The following is a 17,172-nucleotide window of genomic DNA, read 5'->3' on the forward strand; positions in this document are numbered from 1 at the left end:
CCCATCTGTGCTGTCTCCCCCCACCCAATCTGGTGAGCCTACCGACACTCCCATGACTTTAAATTCATGGAGCTGGGTACAAAGCACACAAAAAAATTCTATGACCTTCTAGTAAATTTCATCTGTGTTCCGGTGGGAAGGGCAGACTGTGGAATTATCAAATTATATTTACTTTGAAAGTAATGATTTCTACATTATATGATTATCTGTGGACTGTTATTATTCTAAATTTCAGAACCAAGCCACAGGCTCACCACATAGGCCAACCTTAACAAAAGAACTGGAAGAAGTCAAAATTCCACTTGTAAAATCATTTTATTGGTATAAATATACATATGAATAAAATACTTTCAGCCTGTAATGTAAGTGAATATTTGTGAGATGTTTTATAAAGAGTAGTATTTAGACTTTTTTTTTTTACAGGTGACAAAAATTTTCTCTTAAAAACCACACATTAAAAACTAATAAGGAAACAGAAATTAAAGGCCTTCAAAAAACATGAATATCCATAAGACCTCATTCCAATCAACTATATACACAAATCTGGGCTTCTCATACTCTGTTTTCAGCTGGGCTTGCTGATGGTCTATAAAGACTATCAACCAAGCTTTAAATGTACAGTTCTACACAGGGAAAGAAGTGCCCCACAGAAGAACATAAGAACAATGCCCAAGATCTAATATATATATATATATATATATATATATATAATTTATACAAATTATTTATTAGTGTGCTCTGTTAATATAATTACAATGTGCAGTTGCATACATCAAGAATAAATTGCTATATCGAGTCGTGTGTGAATCTGACACAAACACGCCCTGCGGCGCCCCAGCGTCTCCTGGATAGCTACTTGGGTGTGAGTCCAGTTACGTCATTCATTTTGAAAAAAAAACTCGCCATGCAGGGCAATGTGTTGCTGCCTCAGAAATTCAAGTAGGGCCATGGTATAATTGCTGGCTTTTTGTTGAAGGCATAAGAAACAGTGTTTAGAAATCGAATTTGGGAAGACCAAAAATGTGCTTTGATAATCAAAAAGTGGACTTTATATATGTACATATATATGTATGTATATATGTATATATATATATATATATTTCATAGAAAAAGAAGAAAAGGAGAGAAAGAAGAAAGCACCAAGAGAAGGAAAAGGACGCACTGCTCCCGACTCCTCTCTGAGGGCTGAGAAGAGCACCCTGCACGGGAAGGCCTGGGGTGGGCACCGTTACACAAAAATAAACTCTTTTTCCACCTCTTCTCCAGAGTCACTTGACTTTCTCCCTTGGTGACCATCTTTGCCAGAGGACCGTTGCTTCTGTTCTTGGTATTCCTGGGCCTGTGGGCCCCAGCTTCTCCTCGAGACTGAAACAGAAGGCAGGGAAGAGGGACTCTTTATTGACAGGGCAGTAACAGTACCTGGCCAACAGCTGGGAGTGAGGGGCCAGGGTGGGAGTGATCATGGTGGACTGTTTCAGAAACAAACCTGCTGTTGCACTTAGACACCCTATAGAAGGAAGTCCAGGACAAACCAACGAAACCACAAGCAAGTGGACACAAACACACACACGCAAGACCAGTCTATGACAGGGTGAACCCCGCATAGATGTGGACGAGAACCGGAGGAGGAGATGGTAGGCAGGCAGAGGGAGAAGCCATCAGGAGTCGCCGAGGCTGCTCTGAGCCAGGTTACCTCCACAGCCAAGTCTGCCCCTTCGGACAGCACAGAGGACAGGGCACACAGAGGCTTGCACACAGAGGTGCCGGCTGGACAGGGTTCCAGTGCCATGCCTTCTGCAGATGGCTGAAGGCTGGTTACTCCTGCAAGGCAGGCAGGAAGCCAGACAGACTTTTTTTTCTGTGCCTCAGATCACCTGTGCTTCACTCCCTACAGATGAAGTCTGTGACAAAGCATTAAATAATGCCCGTGACAGCTTCAACCCCGAAGGTAAAGGACTCATTCCTATTGCCTGCTTCTGACTGGTAGTTATTCAGCAATATGGTAGGGTTCACACAGCGGTGAGGACTAAGCTTGGTTGGAACTGGGCTTTTGTTATGCATCTGGAACTTTCTCCTTCATGGCTTGCTGCTCTTCCCAATTACACAGGCAGGTTTTGCCAGTTTTTCTCTAAAGCCCATGCTCTCTCTACATACATCCTGGTTGCTCTACCACCGCACCTGGGAAAGATTCATAATATTTAATAAATATTTAGGAAAGCTATTAAATATTACTCCCATGTCTACTGCAGAGATGCCATCTGAACTAAAAATACCAAATTCCATTTGGAAAGCTGCTTAAAGAAAAAGCACAGCTACTCTGTCCCTCAAATCCCAGGAATCCAACCAGGAACATAGTCTTCAGTCCTGGGAAAGACACACAAACACGTGATTCACTTGATGCTCCTGATCACTTCGATTTTTATACTATGTTAAAAAAAATCATCTTGTCAGGGGTCTGTGGCTTAAACGAATACCTCAAGTTAATGTTTCAGGAAGGGAGACTTTGTGAAATCTATACACAAATATATCCAGGATCTCTTGCAAACTGAGTTGCCACGAGCAGATTTAACAAAAAGCACTCTGATTTTCAGTTACTAGCATTAAATTGAAATTACCCAAAATCCTGAAGGGGAGGGGGCAAACAACCTTTTCAATGTCACTATAAAAACACGTAAGCAAATTGTTTTAGAGGTCTGCTGTGCGTGTGTGTACATATGAGTGTGACTGTGCGCAGGTACCACAGAGGCTGGGTTCACAGCCACCTGATGTGGGGGGCTGGGAGCCAAACTCCCGACCTCCACAATACTGGACGTACTGAACATGCCTCTGGTCCCTTAAAAATCTGACTTCCTTTTGCCAGTTGCTTTGGGTAAGTTCTCAGAGAGGGTTGGGACATAAGAAACAGATACAGCTGCTTTTTAAAGCTTTTATAAGGAGAAAAAAAAAAAAAAAACCTCAATGTACTTGTGTAATTGGTCCTTTGGAAGCTGTTGATAAGCCAGGTTTGGAGAAAAAAAAAAAAAAAAAAAAGATGAATGTCTCTAAGTATTTTGCTCTTCAATTTGAAGGGCTCACCCATTTGATGCTCACATCCATAGTTTCCTTAAAGCCTTCAGCCTGGGTGTGTGCTAAGAACATTGGGAGCAGAGAAGACTCAGATGATCATCTTGAGGGTGTTTGGCAAGAAATCCAACCTCAAAAGTAAGGGGCCTTGTGTTGTCTCCCAGAACTGTTGCATTCTAATTTAAACCAAAACCTTGATCCTCCATCAGAGGCAAATGGGAAAAAATGTCTCTCACTGCAGTGGGAAATTCAGGGGAAAATAAGCAAGGTGGGAGGGGCTCATCTGTCTTCAGAGAAAATGCATTTGTTTGAGACCCTAGATTCAGATAACAATCGAACTTTTCGTCCTTTCTAATACCTTCACTTCCTGGACATGCAGTCCAAATCCACCTTATATGAGCTGACACAAAAATGCCTTGCAAATATGAAGACACTCGTGTAACCAAAAAGTTTGTATCAGGCAAAAACAGAAGTAACCCTGTATAAACTAGGGCACACCAGCAAGCATGAATGAAATTTAGAGGGACACAATATGATGATCTTCTTAGAAAAGGTAGGCTGTCTTTTCAAGTCCAGCCAGGCACAGGCTTTCCGAGTTGATACTGGGCTTTTGTGTCCTTCAGATTAGGAAACTTGTGTGTGTGTGTATATGTGTGTGTGTGGGGGGGGGGAAGGCAGCAAAATGGGCCAACAGGAAGGAGGTAAGAACAATCATCACCAAGTTAACCCACTCCTTCCTGGCTGATAACAGAGTCAGTCTTAGCCATGAAAGTAACAACCATCATTTAACCAATGTGGTGACTAAGGGAAAGGTAACACAGTTTCAAGAAGGCTAAGAACACATTTCACTATGATAGGAACATTGAACATATATTCTAAAATAAGGGTGGGCCAATGGCAGAGCTGTGTGAGGTCCTGGGTTTGATACTCAGGACCACTGGGGGAGTGTTCATTCTAAACACATTTACCTTCATTGATTAAGTTGTGATTGTGTGTGGTAAGGACCCTAGTAGCAGCTAGGCATGTCCTTAGTATTGGAAGCAGGAAGAAATAACCAAGCATAGAACTTGAAGAAAGAAGCTCAGCACTCTATTGATCTTCCAGCCTGTTTAGTACTGATCCTTAATGCAAAAAGCTTTGTAGAAGGAATGTTCCTTGTTGAGTCAATTTCCAGTCCTTAGGGAACAGCTATTTGGATTGCATGCAATTAAGACTCTAATCACAACGATATGAAAATAGGTTTTTGTCAGACTTTGGTTAAAGAAGGATCTAAATAGAATTAAGTCTGCTTGCAAGTTAAAAATCCAGAATTAAAAAAAATATATATTATAAAATTTAGACTTTCACTAATCCTTCCAGACTTCTTCCTACACTTTGATTTAATACAAGGTAAAAAGAAAAAAAAAAAAAAAACCTGCATTGTTTGATTAAACTTTTCCAGTTGAGAATGCTAGGCTGTCCTGGTGCAGAGTCCACCTGTCTGTGCATGTATTTATCATCATCTCATGTGCTATTGATGGATAAAAGATACTCAGTAATATGGACTGAATAGTAACATATTAAGTGGAAATAATGGCTTGCATATTCACATCTTGTCTGAAGTGGAAATAAGTGTTGCAAAGAGCCTCAAATACAAGGTTTTCCATTCTTGAAGATGATTCAACTTTGCATATGTAGATATGCAAATTTTAACCATTCTGAAATATTCCTACAGACTTGAAATTAGAGATTCAGATGCCAGCTTGGAAATGATTTTGTAATTCCAGGGAGATATATACCTACCAGAAGAAAACAGGATATTTCCTTAAAATAATATTCTGTAGTTGGCCTTGCTTTTTAAAAAGCCTTTCTAGCAATAGTTGGAATATATCATGTGACTGCTAAATTTTTCCTGAAGAATTTTGTTTATTGTTTTGAGACAGAGTTTTATGCTATTCTCAACCCTCTGGGTTGCTGAAGAGGACCTTGAACTCCACACCCTCCCGTCTTTACCTCCCAAGTGCTGGCATTGTAGGTGCGAACCACTATGGTTGTCAGCTCTTGATTCTTACAGGGGAAGTGGGAAGTAAAACCTGGATCTCGGTCAGGGGAGAAAGTCCAGCCAAACACTAGCTCACAGACCGTGAGACCCGGCAAGTGTCTGTGGCTGAAGGCTAGATTGCAGGAGTAGCAAGGGACTCCCAGAATAGGATGGTACGAATAGAAAGCTCAGCAACACAGACGAAGCCAAACAAAAGCAGCTATTTTCTCCAAGAAAATAGAATATCTGCTGGCAAAAATATCACATCTCATAAACCAGAGAGGAAAGGACATGAAATCAGTATCAAAATAGCCTCACAGTTAAACCATGCCAACCATGATCAAATATGGAGCATGCTTTCAGAACAATAGCTTCCGTTTGTTTCATGAACACAAGGCTTGGGAAATGAAGAAAGCTGGCTTAGTGGCAACAAAATTGCTCTTAAAAGTCTGGAGAGGACACACCATGATTCTGTCAATTGCTCTGCTATATGCATTAAAAACAAACTAACCAGAAACTATTCAAAAAGCAGAGGCTATGGCGTTCTCAAAGGCGAAGGCAAGATGAGGAGAATAGGCACTAACAAAACCAAACAAACGTGTTCAACATAAATCACTTTAACTGAAGCACCTATGGCAATTTTGGGGTTCCCTATTTCAAGAAATCAAGGTAGAAAAAGCTAATACAAGATGGTCCCATTTAATCCTACCAAAATTTGGCTCAACCCATAAGGAGAATGGTAAACTACTGGGGTCATGGAAAAGTCAGGGGGCTTTTTCTCACTGCTCTTCTAGGAGCTGGCCTTTCTCTGTAACTATCCCCTTTTGTTCTGTCTTACTGGCTGACAGATGTGGTCCCGGGAGCGGGGAGCTTCCTGGGTTCTGAGTGCTTTCAGTGGTTCTTGATTTTGCACCACAGGAGCCTTGTTAATAAGAGATGTAAGTCAGTGGATCTAATAGTTAGAAATGTAAATTTCCAGGATCCAGAAACATCCATGTCACCTCAGTTGTACTTAATAAAAGACAACAGAGACTTTGTCCTATAAAGTCTCAAAAAATAACTCACTCCTCAAAAATGTTGTTAGGATTCACTGATGTGACTTTCTCATGATTGAAATTAAGTTTTTCTTTCTTTCTTTCTTTCTTTCTTTCTTTCTTTCTTTCTTTCTTTCCTTCTTTCTTTGGCTAATATCAGACTTCATTTCTTTTAAAACAAAGTATTACTGTGGTTCTGTGATAAAAAAATACACCTACTACACAGGGAGTCAGTTGAGAACATGGAATTCTAGCTGAGCCATACAGAGGCTGTGAGGCAGGTGCGGGGCCCTACATTCCAGGCTTAGCACCACATCCGCCTACCATGTCCATACTTTCCCCAGGACAGATGCTACTTGGCCAGGAGAAAATGAATGCTCATCCGTACATGACTCATTTCCCTCGCTCTGTGGAAGGGTGGCTCTATGGGCCATCCCTTAACTCTACCCTGTTATCCAGCTAGCTAATACCCGAGTAGCAGGTAAAGAGCCATAGGGTCCTCTGGTGGCACTGGCTTGTAAGCCAGGCCCTGGATGTTCTTGCTGATAGTGAGTTGGTAGGGATTTTGAAGAGTCTTGTATCTGTCTCCAAGCACATGCTCTAAAAATAAAATAAGCTTTCCCTACTATAAGTCACTCTCATCAGCTTGGTTCCAGAATGCAGAGAGAATATGAAGGTCATGGCGTTCAGTACATTGGAGTGCTCGGCCTCGTGCCTGACCACAGGCACATAAATTCCCTCATATGTGAATCTCTGATAATGTTTTATGAGAAGAAAATAACTTCACTCCAAGGGCACGTCTATTCTTTTTTTTTTTTTTTCTTTTTTCTCAATTTGGTAAGTTTTCATTGACATGAATTGTGCATGTGGTCATCGGAAGGCATTTTTCCCTAAGTTAGCACTACTGGCTCCAAAATTATCCTCCAGAGGGTAACACTGGATAGATGTCTCCACTTTGTGTCTCTCGGGACGGTTCTCACTTGAGAAAAATTTACCGAAGTGCCCAGTGGAAGACAGCAGAAAAAGCGAGTGCTGACAAATGCAATGAATGCAATCGCCTCTCAAGGTAGAAAGTAATAGCTTAGATCCATGTTCTATAGGGGGAGGTACTCTCTTGCTCTGAATTTCTAGCTTAACTCCATTGAAAACTTAAAGGAAAAAATAAAAATAAAAAGGAGTAAGAAATGCAACCGAAAATACAAAAATTAACTTTCATGCTCACTGGAATTTGAGCAGACAAATCCCTAATGTACGTTGAAGCTCCCCATAATCCAGTTTTAGATTTTGATTTAATGTTTTCCTCCCACAGAGGGACCATCCTGTTGCCACATAAAGTAAGAATTAGGTCCTATGAAGTATCTGACCCAGCCCCCACCAACAGCTACTTAATTAAAGCTCGTTTGTTAGTGCCAGTTCATCAGCTTCGGGTCAGCGAGGGATGAAAACTGAAGGCTCTAACCATTTGTTGGCTGTGACTTCCTGTACCCAGGTGCATTCACTTCCTCTTCCGCAATGGTGAAGTAGAGTTTTGAAGATCTTTTCCCTCTACTGGAAGGCTTGCCACTGTCATGATCTGAATGCCTTTTGAAATAATCTCCTCTTTGCACTACTAAGGAAAAGGGATCCGTTTTACCCTTTAGAGTAGCAAATACATCACTGTATTGACATCCATGTTAAAACGATTACTATTAAAAGTTAGATATCAGCTCATCCACCCCAAGTTAGGATTCAAAGGACTTAAGAGTGTTGGTCCTGGGCATAATCACAGTTGTCTACAGAATTCAACAGCCAACATTATGGAAATGTGCAAAATGAGGTGAGTTCTGATCCTGCCCCAGAAAGGAAGTAGTAACAGAAATGCCCCACTTATTATCATTCTGATTCCATGATGGGTTAACAAAAATCACATTCACTATGGAATAATCTGGAAGAATTACAGTCATTACCTGTTTCAAAAATGAGTTGGGCACGCTAGTCCAGAGGAAGGCAGAGAACAAGGAAATGAAGTAACCAGCATAAATAATATGCAACAGGAAGAGACAATGGGGATGGCTTCTAGAGAGAAAGGCGGGGCTCTTTGATGAGTGGGTGCCATGGGCTCTACCCCCACTGATGACCAGCTAGTCCAAAGCCGATGTCAAAATCTTTCCCGCCCCTCAACATTCGAAAGCTGTGCTCGGATCTTGCGTATTTTCAGCCTGACATCAGTATGCGGAACCATGTACCTGTCACGGGTTCCTCCTGAGTTCAGACAGGAAAGTATCTTCAGAGCTCTGCAGCCTGGATGAACCCACAGTCTGTGAAGCGTCACTAGCATTTGCTCTTGCTGGGAGGGAAGGCCTAATTCAAATGCCTCCCCTAATCCTGGAGTTCTCGAGGGCTGTAACTCCTATTTAGAATTCCTCTTTTTTTTTTTTTTTTTTCCCCACAGCAGCTCTGAGGTCGCTAGTGATGTCCTATGCCACCCATGCTGTCACCAGAGGCTCCAGGACCCATTCTTACTCCTGAGAGCTGTGATCACCTATCAGGGTATGTCCAACTTTTTGACACTCGGGAACCATGCAATTGAGGTAAAAACAAAACAAACCCCCACACCACAAACACCTGCCGAAAATCCAACTCCGTGAAGTAAGCTTATCTCGCATGTTATGTTGAGCTACAGTCTTATCTATTCCCAGCCAAACTCAGCTGCAGGTGGTCCTGGGGCTACAGAGTGGACATCCCGACCGGTTATTATTTTCAGAAAAATACACTATTAAGAAATTTCCTAAACTCAGCTCTCTGGCCCCCACGCATGCTGTTTTATGTAAATCCTCCCACGTTCCAGTCTTTTTGACAGGATGTACATTCCCACACATCACTACCTTCCCCTCCCTGTCCTCCCAATTCAAATCCTCTTAGACATTTTCAAAGCTTCCTTAAAAGCTAAGGAGTAAAGCCAGAAGGTACAGAATGGAAAGACACAAAGGGGGCCAATGCAGAGGATCTGTGTGGGCCGCTCAGCTGGGAGGGACTATCAGGGACTGGGGTGGCTTTGAATAACACCATTAAAGGTTCTTCTCCGCAGTGACTCCCAAAGCTCTGGCTGTGATACCAAGTACAGCATCTGTCCCCTCATTGTGAAATAGTAGGAGAGACTTCCACCTAGCGGGTAAATTTGCAGAACAGAGACAGAGGAGCAAACAGTGTTTTTTTATTATTATTCTTAAATTCCTAAGCCATAAGGATAACAGGCAACTGTGCCTTCTATTAACTTTAACCTAAGACTATTACTAAGAAAAGAAAACAGGAGCTATGAGAGCCAGGTTGCCGACACAATCCTAAAATTCCAAACAAATACAAAGTTAACAACGCAACCCAGACCACAGAATGGATCCGGACATGGTGGCCAGTAGCCTTTTTACAGGGCACATCTGGTGCTGAGCCAGCATGTTGTGACACTCTGCCCAGAAGCCAACTGTGCATTTGAAATAAGAAAGGAAGGCAAGGCATAGCAACTCACTCCTGAAATCCCAGCACTGGAGAGGCAAAGGCAGGTGAGTTACCCTTGTCTCAAAAAAAAATAAAAATAATAAAATAAAATAACACAAAATAAAAAGTAAATAAATAAAATAAGTAGGAGAAATGAAAGAAACATTATAAATGCTACCGTTACCCTGGCCTGCCTCACCCCTGGTTAGAGACTCACTCTGTTCCTGGGGTGGGGCAGCATGCAAATCATAGGAAACCAGCATTCCCACTTCCAGAAACTAGAGGGAACACAGTGGGCGCAGTGGTGCCCAGGGAGTGTCCAAACAGGCGCCACACTTCTGAGGAGGCAGAATATTTACTCATGACCCTGAGAGCACAGCGAACTTCAAGATCCCACGGGGCACTCCTGAGCCATGAGGAAGTTAATGTTCTACCCTTCAGCCGCCCTTCAAGTGGAGCAATGGTGACATGCTAGAAGGGATGCTTTCCTCAGAAATAATGGGACCCAGAAACCTATTCAAGATTGTGTCCTAACATGCTGCGGGCCAGCTAACAAGTATCTGGCAATTACTCCTGTAGAGAAGGTAGGCCGTTGGTTAGGTGGCTTGGCTATTCTTTTCATTCTTCACAAAGTCCTAATGTCAGACATGATGCCAATTCATGTGCCCACTCTGGTTCCCAAATTTAAACCCAAGGGATGCTGACTTGAACTCCAGGACACTGGTTAAGTCTGAGATTAAGTTTTTCCTTTAGGAATGATGCTTCTTGGGAAGAATAAAGCCAGAGGGAAAAATGTTCTTACCTTCCTGGGAAAAGTTCCTCGGACTGGACTGGGAGCTGTTCTGTCCATCACGCTCCTTGTCCAAGGGTACTTTTTTGATGACAGGTGGAAGAAGAGCAACTTTAGGGGAACTAGGGCCAGATGGAGACTCTGGGGTGTCTTCTACAGGGGTACAAAGACACAAAAGAACTGTTCTACAAATTGTATTCCACTATAAGGCAGGACATAAGCCTGTAAATCTTTACATACAGATGATCAATTAAAAAAAAAAAAGAAAATGAAAAACTACCACGGAATGTTTCCAGCCAAAAATTACTTCTGTATTTCTGCTAAGCAAAGTAATCAGCATTCATGAACATTGATGGCAACTATGAAAAGTTGAAATACATATAAATATGAATCTATGCTACAAATTTTCAATGAGCTAATATTTGAAAATAAGACTGTAAGTGATCCATAGGCATCTTGGGCCTCAGACACAAGGTTGTTGATTGGTTTAAAACAAGCATTGTATACAACACAATGCCTTACCAGTTGTCAGAGCTAGTAAGTAAGTCACAATGTACATGTACATACATACACATATGTACTATACCTACATACATGGACTCCAGTGCCCTGGGAGTAATTTGAAATCACGGATTTTTTTTTTTGACCCCCCAAGGACTTCAGTTTCTGGACCTATAAAGAGATTAAATAATCTCCTGTGCTAAAAAGGGATAAAGACAGCAAGGATTATAATTCTAGGTTCTTGTCTGAAAGGCACCATCACTTCACCAAAGTCAGAAGGACTCAAGGAGCTCTGCTCTTTCCTTGCTCCGTTAGCATGTGGGATTCTCAAGCCAGTGTGTGCACCTACATGTGCATGGATGGCAGCCTACAGGCAGGCTCCCTTCAGCCTTACATCCTCACTTCTAGTCTCCTATTCGTGCCACCACAGAAGTAAAGCTGCGGCAAAACACAGTGACCCCTAATCTATCAGAATTTTCATGAAGAGGAACTGAGAACACACACTTGATAATACTGCTGAGTCCTCAAGCCGTATCTAGGCATCCATCAGCTTAAAAGCATTACTCTTGATATGCCTTGTGCTATGAGATAAACAACATATCTAAAGGGAAAAGTTTGCAGCAGGATAAAAGGAATCTGGCTAGCTTTACAGTCAGCGCTGGCAACTAGGGAACCAAGATTCTCCAGGAAGCAGGTTATATGCTATGAGTTGTTTCCTTACTTCAAACAAGAAACACATGTAGCTCAGAAACACACCAAGCCTTCTGTTGACAAGTTCCTGCTTTTCAGTCACTTACTCTATTTGTAACGTGTCATCCTGTAGTCCAGGCTGGCCTGGGACTCATTATGCAACCCAGGCTAACTTCAAACTCATAACAGTTCTTTAGCCTCAGCCTCTCAATTGGAGGATGAAGAGGAAGATAATTAGAATTTGATGAAGATGAAGATGGCAAAGGTCTGGATACATCTCAACCCTGTTTCCTAATCTTTCTGGGGAAATTACAAAGAAGAGGAGAAGAGCTGATAGACAGTTCATCATATTACTCATTCGACTTTTGATGTTTTGAAAATTCTTACAATATTTTTTTTAAAGAAAACCTGATATAGAACTTTTTTGCATAAAAAAATGAGGCAGACCTCAACCCACTCCTAGTGTCTTCAAGTTTCTTCTATAAGACTTTCTATCTTGAGTCAGCAACTTTTTAACTGGCCAGAGGATAAGTCTCTTGGACAGCCTTGGCTGTGCCTAGCACATGGCCACATCAGCACTGTGCCTGCAGAACACATGCACCATCCAAGGAAATCTTAGCTTCAAAACAAGCCCACAGTTTGCCAAATTCTGTTGTAAACCTCTGACACATTACAAGATACAGTATACAGCCTCTCAAGCCTGTACTGTTCTCACTGCCAGACTCTGTCCTTAAACTGGCCCCTGAATTGTCTGAATACCCTGGAGACTAAGTTCAGAAGTCAGCCTCTCCTGATGGCCAGCATGTCCAGCTGGTTTTCCTGACATTCAGGGAAGTCTTGGGTTGGTCCACCCCTTGTGTGTGGTGGGCCTTGGTGTTGAATCTGTTAGGACCCACCAGTTCCCAGCTCCTTCAGGTTGCATGTACTTTCCAGTTCCATCTACCACACCCCATCTACTCTTGTGGCCACCTGTGGACGCAGCCAGATCCCACCCAGTCCAGATCGCAGACCATTGATGCCCTTACCAGGTCGGGAGGCAGTTCTTGGCTTCTGAGGGATAGAAGGCCGGGCTGCAGGGCTGGGTTTGGGGGACTGAAGGAGGGGCTTTGGGCTGGTGGGCATGCTGGGGGAGCTTCGGGATTTGCAGCTCCCGTCCACTCTGGTTTCAGCTTTGGCATTCTTTTCTGGAGTTCCCAGACCAAAGCGGGCCTCCGGAAGACCTGGGTGCAGTTTAGGTACTAAAATGAGAAGCAGTCCAAAGCACACTTTAAACGTCGAAAGTCACAGAAACCAATCATCTGAATATAGATTTTGTATACACTGTGGTTGTCATTCCTCACTGCAGACCTTCAGAACAAAAACACCCATATCAGCGTGTTTTTAAGAGTCAAATGCTAGTGAATGGCGGGTTTTCTTCATGGAAATATGAGGTCTTCGTAGCACTTCTCACAAAGATCTCACTGGTCCAGAGATTGCCAGGTAGAAGGCAGAGACTGCAGAGGGGCAGAGCTGGGATAAAGGATTCTTACAAATGGCCTAAGCCCGCTTTCCTGTTTGTGGAGTCTGCTGGGCTCATTGCCCACTCTGGACCACCCATTTCAATATCTTTGTGAAGTGTTGCTTTGCTTTGCTAAATAAGCTACTTGAGCAGTTAGTGTCTCTTTGCTGAACTGAGAAACGCTTGCAATAAGATATCAAAGTTTACACTGTATCATGCAGCCCTCTGTTCAAATGCAAGAAGGTAATTTTCCACAAATTTGAAGCCTTCCAGCCTTTCTGAGGTTCACTGGCACACCAACAGGAAGTGCCTCAGTTCCACACAACTACCATCCCATTAGGGATCTGGCTACAAGCGGAAGGAGGAAGGTTGTGCTGAGTTATGATCTGATCTCGGGCTTAATAGAGAAAACAGTTCTGGAAATAGCATCCGATCCTTCTCTATCCACACTGCAGCTGCTGTCTGCCGTTAACCGTACAGCTGGCAAGAAAGGTAAGCATTCTAACAGCAACTTGCAAGTTATCCCCAGTTTCCATCCAGTGTAGCTCATCTCCTTCTGCATACCTAAAAGCATGGGAACAATCCCCTGGGCGATTCCATTCACATCTGAGTTACAGGAGAAGAGTATTTCCTCCTGGCAAGCAAACAACTTCCCTCCATCAATATTCCATGTGCAGCTTACTGTTAAAAACATCAAACTTGGTCCCTTCACTAGAATGTCCACAATTTAGGAATTCGCCAAAAAACAAAAGTGTGTGTGTGTGTGTGTGTGTGTGTGTGTTGGGGAGGGTGGGTGGATCTGAATTTCCTCCATTGGGGAAGTTAAAAAAAAATGTCTCCTAAGATCATGGCTACAGGGATAGAAGCACACCCCCAGGAGAGGCTGGGACAGGAAGGGACTGGTGTTTCCGGTTAGAGGGGAAAATGCTGAGACTTGCTTTTTCCATTTGTATTTTACTTCATCCAGTCACAGGTGACTCCTAAAATCAGAAGGGGAATGGCTTTCCTCAGGGGATGCAAGCGAATAGCTCTGCTTACCTGTTCCACCTCCATCTAACCGCTCTGTGTTACTCAAGACAGGGCTGGAGGGATCCTGGGAGATGACGTCATTGATGAGCTTCTAAAAATGCAAGACAACGCCCCCGCCCCCAAAAGCACATTTGAGATATAAGGGAAAAGAAAAAAACAACAACAATAGAGCAGATAATGAGTACCAAAAGGCAATAGCACTCTGTCACCGTTGAAGGGGCCAATCATATGCACAAGAACAGTACTCCCAAAATTCACATTAGGGGTCACAATCTAGAAAGATAAAGGATTCCAGGCTTGCTTTCCAGGAATTCTGGCTTTTTATATGTTGCGTTTGCTTTTCTTTTGCTTTTAGATTGTATCTCGCTCTGTAGCCTAGGCTACCCTAGTATTCACTATAGGTAGTCCGGGCTTGCCTCAAACTCATGATCCTTGGCTTCCCAAATGCTGGGATTTTAGCTATGCCACCATATGCCAAGCTTCTAGGAAATCTACTTTTAAAAGCGAGAGAGAGAAAATGCTCAGCAGGTAAAAGCACCTTCTGCGAAGCCTGAAGACCTGTGTTCAATCCCTGGAACCAGGAGGTGGAAGGACTGATTCCTGCAAGTTTTCCTGTAACTTCCCTACACAAGTAGACACTACTCAATAAAAGAAGCTTTGAAAGCAACTGGAACCTTTCCAGCCTCAGTGTACCACCCAGGCCTAAGGGGCTCCTGGTGCTCTAGGTCTCCCTTGCTACTGACGCAGAACCACACGACACACAGACTTGCTGTTAGGAGTCAAATGCGGGTGACAAGGCTCTTAACTAATTTTCTATTGTTTTTGCTTCCCTGCAGTGCAGAGAGTGACACCCATGGCCTTACACATGAGACCAGCACACAGCACTGAGCTACACCCTCAGCTCCCAGTGGAATTTGCTAAGAATCCCGCATCGGGGAGAAGTTTGTGACAGCCCAGGAGGGGCAGGCTGTGGCCTGAGGGTAGAAGAGAAAGCAGCTTTCTCCCTCATAGTGCAGAAGGCCGCACTATAAAGAAATACAAGAGGCGGAATCAAAATCCCAGGGTTTGTGTAACATCCAAGAATCCAAGGATGACTTGCACTGTCTCTTATGCAGCAACCCAAAATGCAACGTGATGGTTCCTGCCTATAGTTTCATTAGTATGAAGACTGAGGAAGAAAGACTGTGGCCAAGTTCAAGGCCAGCATGGGCTACATATTGAGGTGAAAGTCAGCCTAAGCTACAGTGTGAGAGTCTCAAAAAAAAAAACGTTTAAATTAATAATTAAAATACAAATGAGGTGATCAGGCAGAGTAGCAGGCGCTCTGGCCTGCAGTTTGATTACCATTCTTCACTTAAAGAACAAGAATCTGGAGCCCACTCCTAGATTCAATATGGCATCCATAGTCTAAGTGATTAATCCCTATGACACATTGGTCTTCATGCCCTTGTTAGGAGGTGGCAATGAGGTGGAATGGTCTCTCTTGCAAGACCGCAGCACCAGGTTTTGAGGGTGCTGAGTAGATCCCAGTACCACTGTGACTAAAAGCACATGATCTGCCACTGCTATGAATAAGTGACCTCAAGAGAAGAGGGTCCCATGCCAGGCCTCTGTGCAGGCATCTGCAGAGCAGAGTGCACCAGGCCATGAAGGCCAATCTCTGTGGGATCTCCCTATCTCTGCTCTTCCAAGGGCACGCCCAACTGTATACCAACCATGCACTCTCATGCTAGTATCTTTGTAAACAGTTCAGGAAACACTGGAATGCTACTTTTTGAAGAGCTTTTGTTATTCTGATACAATAGCCATACCTGGCCTAAACTGTAACTGCGGAAGTTTTTTTTGTTTTTTTTTTTTTTTTTTTTTTTTTGAAATAAAGGCTGTTTAAAAGAACACTAGGTGGCACTATGAGGACACACATATAAATGTGGACAGAGCACAAACACTAACCGGGAAGGATTCTGTCACTCAGAGCCAATTTATGCATCAGTCCCAAGCACAGGGAAAACCACTCCTGAATTCCTGTCTTTCCACCTTGGCTTGTCAGAGGAAAGAGTGATAAACAGTTCGTTAGAAAAACACAGCATTTGCTGTAGTAAAATTTATAAATTACTCAGTCATCTGGCTCAGGGAGGGGCATGTAGTATCTTTTTCAGTATCCCGTGAGGTGGATGTCTCCCAGCACCTCCGTTACGTAGGCTCTCCCAACTCTGGACTATCGGAAGGGTGTGCGGGAGGTGGGGGAGTAGAGCAGGTACCTGTAGCTGGGAAATTGCTGGCTAGGAGGAGAGCTATGGTGAACAGCTGCAGTCTTACGGGATGCAGAGTTTAATAAAAAACAGATGTCAAGGGGTAATGCAAGAGCCCTCTGTATCTGCCGTGTAGTCCACTTTTTCCTTCCTCAAAGTCAAGGTCCACTACGGAGAACCATTTTTTTGCCTCCAGCAGAACAGATGCACAGCTTCCCTTTCTCTGGGGGAACTTCTAGAGCTCAGGATGATGCATACAACCTGGGCACATTTATCTTAACGATCACACAGGGATACGTTCCTCTAAGAAGCTATAGAAGAAAGCGGACAAAATTCCTGAAGAGCTCAACGCAGTAATGCAGCTGCAAATGTGGCTGGCAAAAGACCCTGCTGGCTTCATCTCCAGCACCACAGAGCTTAAAGGAATGGAGGGAGGAAGGCAGGTAAACTATCTTCCAATAGGACTCTGAGGAGACTCAACATGTTTCTTTTCCTTTTTCAAACACTTCCTTTGCAGTGCTGCACAGTGCCTCTGAGACTAACCTGGGCCACACGGGAAGCCTGAGGTGAGCCTGTGTCACTGTGTGACAGTCTGACTGTAAACAACCAACAGATTAAACAAAGAAGGCACCTCCCGGGGCAGGCGAAACAAGCAAGTGGCTTGGGAACTTATTCTCTGGGAACATTACTTTAGGGTTTTACATTTTAAAAACATTTTCTTTGTAAGGTTTATTTCACATGAGTGTTTTGCCTGCCTGTGCCTGTGTGTGCACCTCATGCATATATGGTGTCCGCAGAGTTCAGAAGAGAGTATTCCGCTCCCTGGA

The 17,172-nt window shown here is 43.3% G+C and overlaps 1 protein-coding gene across 3 annotated transcripts in view; it reads right to left on the reverse strand.

Annotated features, from left to right (window-relative positions):
• Positions 1 to 296: 296 nt before the first annotated feature.
• Positions 297 to 17,172, reverse strand: part of Carmil1 (capping protein regulator and myosin 1 linker 1) — a 269,047-nt gene continuing 252,171 nt past the window's right edge. Inside the window, exons 34-39 of one of the 3 annotated variants that reach the window (XR_008720958.1) lie at positions 14,106 to 14,187; positions 12,595 to 12,807; positions 10,391 to 10,531; positions 8,064 to 8,088; positions 7,577 to 7,726; positions 1,302 to 1,365 (exon numbers count right to left, since the gene is read on the reverse strand). Coding sequence is in view for 2 of the 3 variants with exons in the window: in XM_055614492.1 (XP_055470467.1) it covers positions 1,229 to 1,365; positions 10,391 to 10,531; positions 12,595 to 12,807; positions 14,106 to 14,187 (573 nt within the window). In the remaining variant the exon portion in view is untranslated. Of the gene's footprint in view, positions 1,366 to 7,576; positions 7,727 to 8,063; positions 8,089 to 10,390; positions 10,532 to 12,594; positions 12,808 to 14,105; positions 14,188 to 17,172 lie in introns of all 3 variants that reach the window. The other 2 variants (XM_055614493.1, XM_055614492.1) reach the window with 2 other exon arrangements.

Source organism: Psammomys obesus, unplaced genomic scaffold (genome assembly GCF_907164565.1).
Source record: "Psammomys obesus unplaced genomic scaffold, mPsaObe1.curated_primary_1811, whole genome shotgun sequence".
Taxonomy (NCBI): Eukaryota; Metazoa; Chordata; class Mammalia; order Rodentia; family Muridae; genus Psammomys; species Psammomys obesus.